The sequence below is a fragment of the Gasterosteus aculeatus genome, chromosome 3 (assembly GCF_964276395.1).
Source record: "Gasterosteus aculeatus chromosome 3, fGasAcu3.hap1.1, whole genome shotgun sequence".
In the NCBI taxonomy this organism is placed as follows: domain Eukaryota; kingdom Metazoa; phylum Chordata; class Actinopteri; order Perciformes; family Gasterosteidae; genus Gasterosteus; species Gasterosteus aculeatus.
In genome coordinates, this window is record NC_135690.1 from 17,368,159 (window position 1) to 17,375,084 (window position 6,926).

Genomic DNA, 6,926 nt, shown 5'->3' on the forward strand with positions numbered 1-6,926 from the left:
AAAAACTGAATTAGAAAGAACACAAAGAAGCTGAATTAGTGATGTGCATTAATAAAATGTGAATTATGGTAGAAAGAGAGCGTGAGAGAGGAGCTCGGTGTGTCCTAAGAAGTCCCCCGGCAGTCTAAGCCTATAGCAGCTTAACTAAGGGCTGGTCCGGGCTAACCTGAGCCAGCCCTATCTATAGGCAGAATCAAAGAGGAACGTTTTAAGTTTTACTTTAAAAGAGCTGACCGAATCTGCCCCCCGGACTGAAAGTGGAACCTGGTTCCACAAAAGAGGAGCTTGATAACTGAAGGCTCTGGCCCCCAGCCTACTTTTTAAAACCATAGGTACAAAGTAACCCAGCATCTATGGAGCGCAGCTGCCTTGTAGGGCAATACGGTGTTACAAGCTCTTGAAGATACGACGGTGCCTCACCAGCAAGTGCCTTGTAGGTGAGGAGAAGTACCTTAAAATCTATTCTTGATTTAACAGGGAGCCAGTGCAGAGAAGTTAATGCAGGAGTGATATGATCCCTTTTCTTAGTTCTTGTTAATACACGTGCTGCAGCATTATGAATCAACTGGAGAGGCTTAAGAGATTTACAAGAGCAGCCTGATAACAAAGAATTACAGTAGTCCAGTCTGGAAGTGACAAACGCATGAACTAATTTTTCTGCATCACTTTGAGACAGGACGTTCCTGATTTTTGATATGTTACGTAGATGAAAATAGGCAGTCCTTGAAGTCTTCTTTATATGCGAGTTGAAGGTCATATCCTGGTCGAAGAGAACTCCCAGATTCCTGACGGTGCTGCTGGGTACCAGAGCGATTCATCCATAAAAACTGTATCACGTGACAGCTGGCTTCGAAGGCGCTCTGGGCCTATCAGGATAACTTCCGTTTTTTCTGAGTTTAGCATCAGGAAGTTGCCCGTCAGCCAAGTTTTGATGTCTCCAAGACATTCTTGAAGTCTAACCAGCTGGTCCGTCTCTTCTGGCTCGATCGACAGATACAGTTGAGTATCGTCTGCATAATAAGGGAAGTTTATGCGGTGTTTCCTGATAAGATCGCCCAAAGGAAGCATATAGAGGGTGAATAAGATCGGTCCAAGTACAGAACCTTGTGGGACTCCGTGACCAACATTGGTGGTCTTTGCGGATTCACCGTTTACAATCGATCCGATAAGTAGGATTTAAACCAGCTGAGTGCAGTTCCTTTGATACCAATTAAATGTTGTAATATCTGCAACCGACGGATTTCTCAAGGATCTTAGAGAGGAAGGGAAGATTAGAGATAGGTCTGTAGTTAGCCAACACCTCTGGAGCGAGAGGTTTCTTAAGAATAGGTTTAATTACAGCTACCTTGAAGGACTGTGGTACATGTCCTGTCAACAAAGACAGATTCATAATATCTAATAAGGATGTGCTAACTAAAGGAAAAACTTCCTTAAGCAGTTTGGTCGGAATCGGATCCAAGAGACAAGTAGAAGATTTAGACTTTGAAAATAAAGAAGTCAGTTGATAAAGGTTGATGGAAGAGAAGGCATCCATACAGGCATCAGGGCCCACTGCTGCATCCAAGGTTCCTACATCAGAGGACAGGTCGCCACTGGTTGAAGGCAGGAGACCATCAATTTTCTCTTTGATAGTCAGAATCTTATCATTGAAGAAGTTCATGAAGTCGTTACTAGTGAGGTCCAAAGGAATACACGGCTCGACAGAGCTGTGACTCTGTCAGTCTGGCTACAGTGCTGAAGAGAAACCTGGAGTCGTTTTTATTTTTCTCTATTGATGAGCAATAAGATGCTCTTGCGTTACGGAGAGCCTTCTTATACGTTTTAAGGCGGTCTTGCCAAACTAGCCTAGATCCTTCTGATTTGGTGGAACGCCATAATCGTTCAAGTTTCCGCACAGTTTGCTTTAGGTTCCGTGTTTGAGGGTTATACCACGGAGCAGACTCCCTTCTTGTTGCTATTCTTCTTTCCAGAGCAGCGATATCGTCCAGCGCCACTCTCAAACCTCACCACCAGACAAGTTGTAAAGAGCGCGTTTACTGAGGACGGGTGAAAACCACATCGTCTAACCAGTGACACCAACAGCATAAAGTAACAAGACATCTAGTCTTGTCTGACTTCCTGTAGTTTCATTCTAATGCCCAGCTGAGTCGCTTTGTGAAAGCAGCTTGTTATTCTTCAAAAGAGGCATTCCAGTAAGTTTCTCCGCTGGTTGAAATATTTTATATCCTAAAGCAGCAGCTGCTGGCTGAAAATCTATTTTATAGATTTGAGAAATATGGTTCTGAAAGTCAATGAAATAAAATTGATCGCCAACAAGCTATAATTTAACTTTTATTCATTTATCCAAAAACATTTCACTCGATACATTTTATATTCAAGAATAAAAACACCTGGGAGGTTTAACAGTCAGGAATTACTGCAAAGAAACAGACAAGTCCTTCAATCTGCACCAGGCTTTGGTGTCAGAATGCAAAAAATAAAATCAGAAAATTATGGGAGCAATGAGTCACCTTTATACTTTCAGGTGAAAGTATAAAAGTTACATTTAACTTCTTCCACTCAGCGCGGCCGACAGCGCGAGGACGCTCAGCAGGAGAAGCACAGCTGTGAGGAGACAAAAGGGGAAACTTGTTACACTTCATTTTTTTTTTTTTTTTTTTAAAAAGGTCTAAACTGGCAGCGTTCCAGAAACGGCTGGTTTTACTGGTTTTTAAAAGTGCATTCAGAGTGAATATACATGATTTGCATAAGAAGCTTTTAAAAATCAGCCGAGTCGATCCAGACTCCTCTCAAATGTGTCGTTGGGACCTTGAGTCCAAAGTGCACGTTTACCGTGAGGCTGGACCGCGCCGGCGCCGCCGGTGGGGGAGGCCGTCGTGCCGTTGATCAGGGTCACGTTGCCGAAGGTCAGAGGGCCTCTCCTCACGGTTATGTTGAAGGGGCCGAGCTCACCTGAACGACGATGCGGGAGATAAAACATTAAAAAAGACGAAGTGTAAAACGTGTGAGTTTGAGGGCCGAGTCCCCTGGAACAACATTCCCACACAAATACGAGGGAGGAGAATGCTTCTCATTTTAAAAAAGGACTGCAACGAGGACTAAGAAGCCCAAGACTTGTGTCTGACATTAGACGCCGAACAGCCATGTGAATGGATGCCAACGGGTCGAGAACGGCATTCTCAGGAGGAAAACAAATGCCGTGCAACTTATTTACCCATAAATAAACGCAGAAGGTGCGTGTCCGCTTACCCCCGATGAACGTGCCGGTCCCGAGCAGGAGGGTGACGGTGAGTGCGGTGCGGAGGGTGGTGCTGGTGCTCACGTTTGGGACGTCAAACTCACACCCGATCCTGGTTCCGTTCACCGCGCCACGGATGTTTGTTGTATTCTGGGAGGGTTAGTCAACAGAAAGTTGGTTATGATAAAATAATGAACAAATTCAAGAATTGTTCTCATCCCATAAAGAGAGTGACAAATATTTATTACGTTTTTTTTTTTTTTTTTTAAATTTATTTTAAACTCAACACTTTAATGGATGGAAAATGGTCCGTCTAAATATTTCAAAGTTACTAATCCTAAACCTATGGTTTGGTTTCCGGTTCTCCGGGAGGCCTCACCCTCTCAATGGGAATGAGCGTCGCGTTGGCGTTGGAGTTGTTCGTCGCCCGCGTGAAGAAGAAGAACGACGTGCCGTTAGAAGCGCAAACGAAAAGCATGGTGGCTGCCTGAAACACAAAGAAAGTGGTGAAGAGACAATAAAGCAACTGTTCCCACAAAGATAAACTCCAGCAGTCGGCGTCTCGAAGGCTGGCAATTATCCAACGGTCCTAAAGGGTGTCCAACTCGTCAGTCCGGTTCTTGGGTTTCACGTAAAATGTTCCCGACGATGAAGCATTTCTGCACCCCTCCTCCCTAGTGAACATGTGGGACTATCCAAGGTTAAACCATTGCACGCTTTGCTTAGAAAAAGCATTTAGAGATGTTGCAGTGAATAATTTCTCATTTCATAACCCTTCCGAGAGCCGAAGGTCAGTGACCTTAAAAAAATTGTAAGAAACAAATTATTTAAAATTTTAATATTAAGTATCAAGCTGTATCATTTCAGTCATAATAGCAGCCGCTAAGCACTCGTGTGACAAATATTATATCACACACGTCCCGATTCACGGCAGAGAGAAAATGGAGCCGTCTGTCGCCCCAAATGAGCAAAGACACATAACGTTCTTTACAGCGGCCGTCTGTTTGACTACTCGGGTCCTTATCAAACAAATATTGCGTTAAGTCAATAAATGCCACATGGTCATATTTTACAGGTGGTTTTACGTCCTGCTGGGAACCGGGGCTTGAGGGCGGTGCAGAAAAAAAAAATGAGGGCCCCATTAAAACGAAACTCACACAATTCATTTCTGACAGGCGTAATTTTGCGTTGGTTACCTCTGAGGGGCTCAGGGACAGGCCCAGTGCCACGTAGCCCGCGGACTCGCCCTGCAGTTGGAATGACAGCGTGGTGCCATTGGGCAGCACGGGGAGGACAGCGGCCGCGGACCCAAACAGGCAGGGGCCGGTTCCTGTGGGGTCGCAGCTGTCTGGCGCCGACAGACACAGTTTGTTGCTTCCGCAACCTGTTCGAGTGATGTTTACCTGGTAGACAAAACGCACAAACAGAAATGAGCGCCAGTGAAAATTCGACTCTCATTGGACGAACAGTGTTGAGGCGGATTGGTATGTCAGGTGCATGATGGGAAGTGTAGGATCCAGAGTTTAGGAACCTGGCCCCAAATTGTCGCTGAACCAGATTGGGCTCGTTAAAAGGTTTTTGTTTTCAAAGTCGTGCACTGAACGACGGGACGACTTCTGCTTCCTAAATGTCGATGTGCAACACAAAACTTCCTCAAAAAGTCCAAATACAGGAAGTTTGACAGGTGACGCAGTAGTGATTTAAAGTTCTGGGGAAGCTAAAGATAAACACCTTTACGCTTACTTATTTTTTCTGAACACAATTTAATTTTAAAAATTGTGTTATTTGGAAACTGGCCCTCAAACAAATTGTTTAAAATTGCAAAAAAAAAAAAAAAAAAGGTCAAGAAGCTGTGATGATTCACACAGAGGGGAATAAAGTGAAAGATATCCAACCTGCGTGTTGTTGGAAAACATCAGATGATTCGTTCCTTGGACAGCCGGTGACGCATAGAGGACCAGCGCCGCGATCAGGATGAATCCACGTTCCATTCTTCAAACAAAGCTGACCAACAATCGGAAACACAGGACGCGTAGTAAAATGTCTGGTCAGACTGTAGTTTGAGTTGGAACATCAATCACAGCCGTGCAAAGTGTTTGCATTTCAATTAAGCACAATTACGAAGAATCGAAAATCAATACTTCAATTGCCAAATTTAAAAAAGGGAAAACGTACGTGTTTTATGCAAAAGTCTTTAAAATCAATACAGCAAAATAGATTTGATTTTCAAGTCCTCCGACCCTCAATTAAGTATAAATGAGGCGCTGCTGAAGGAAGAGAGACTCACCTGCGCTGTGGGCGTGAGAGGTGAGCGGGTTCCGTGTCTCTGCTCGTCTGAATGAGTTCGATCTCCGCAGGGCGACTTAAATCCGAGGTCACAGCCCACAGGTGGTGTTGACGGAGGAGGAGGGGGAGGGACTTCCTGCCGCTTCCCGGCGAAGGTGTGGCTTTTCAAAAATTTTTACCTGGTGTGAGGGAAGTCAATGAAGCGGACAAAGCACATCCTTTATGAACTAGTTCTGTGGTCCAACGTCGTTTAAACGTTAACCATCGACCCTTTATCCTCTTTAAAAAGTTTGATATATCTCAAAATACAAAGTGAATATATTTCAAGTTAAACATGAAGTCAGTGGTTTTAAGCTTTCATTTAACTCCCGCCAAGGTTCGGTGTATCTGTACAGACACCAGAGCCTATTTGAATTGTGAACAAGTGCATTAGATTATAAATAAAAAGATCAAATAGAACACAAATATAGTTGTGAGAGAAGTGTTCAAACGAAGTAAAAGGAAGTGTGTTTTTACAATAGTTCTCCTCCAGCTGAGATGTTGGGGATTTTTTGGTGAAGATCACTGACGTCAGTCATGACTTCTCAGAATAAAGTCCTGTGCATCGTGTTCCCTCGTGAGCTGTAGCCGTCACTACGTAGAAATGTTCCTCCGTTTGATGCCAAAATACCACCGTGGACGGTTTCCGGTTGTCTGTTTCCAGTTAGAGGGAAATGAACTTACACAAACTTACTTTTAGGCACAAATGCAACAGTGTTGCAAGCGTATGAATCCACAAACTTTGATTTGATTTAATGGAGCGTTAAAGGAAACCTAATAATGACAGTGAAGTTTTATATTCTTCTTTGAATAAAAACCAACATTCAGCAGATGGGACTTTTTAATTAACCGAAACTGCAGTCTGTTTTATACTCCTGTCAAAGTAGAGAAGACTATATAACTACAGTTCTATAAAATCATTCCCTGAGACTCGAGACGGGTCAAGTTTCTTTTGCCACTACCGGAATGAGAAAGAAGCAGCGTTGAACTTCTCCTAAAACCACAGGACATCTTTGGTGCATGCGCCTAATACAACACGGCACAGTACTGGGTACTACGTATATGCAACAGAGTACTACAGGGTCTCAATCAGAAGTTCTTATCTCTACCGGCTGAGACAAAAGTGGAGTTTTAACGAGCATCACGACGAACAGCGACGCCGCCGATTAGCCGTTGGGTAAATGTCAGAATGACAGATCCTGAAAAGCCTGTTGAAGTACCACGCGATGATGCCGCTACTTCACATTCAACGTTGAATCAAAGGCAGCAAAAATGTCTTAAAAGAAGAAGGAATCCCCTCATTTGGGGGTCACTTGATCCTCCACGAGGATCTGAGCTCACAAATGTCACCGAGCAGCTTCGT

The 6,926-nt window shown here is 43.9% G+C and overlaps 1 protein-coding gene across 1 annotated transcript; it reads right to left on the bottom strand.

The window, feature by feature from the left end:
- Nucleotides 1-2,318: 2,318 nt before the first annotated feature.
- LOC120816573 (putative ferric-chelate reductase 1) lies at nt 2,319-5,720 on the bottom strand. Its single transcript, XM_040172283.2, has 7 exons — nt 5,526-5,720; nt 5,134-5,242; nt 4,435-4,641; nt 3,618-3,725; nt 3,250-3,388; nt 2,833-2,952; nt 2,319-2,604 (listed from the first exon to the last, which is right to left on the bottom strand). The coding sequence occupies exons 2-7, from the start codon at nt 5,227-5,229 to the stop codon at nt 2,546-2,548; spliced, it is 729 nt and encodes a 242-aa protein (XP_040028217.2). The 5' UTR covers nt 5,230-5,242; nt 5,526-5,720; the 3' UTR covers nt 2,319-2,545.
- Nucleotides 5,721-6,926: the final 1,206 nt, after the last annotated feature.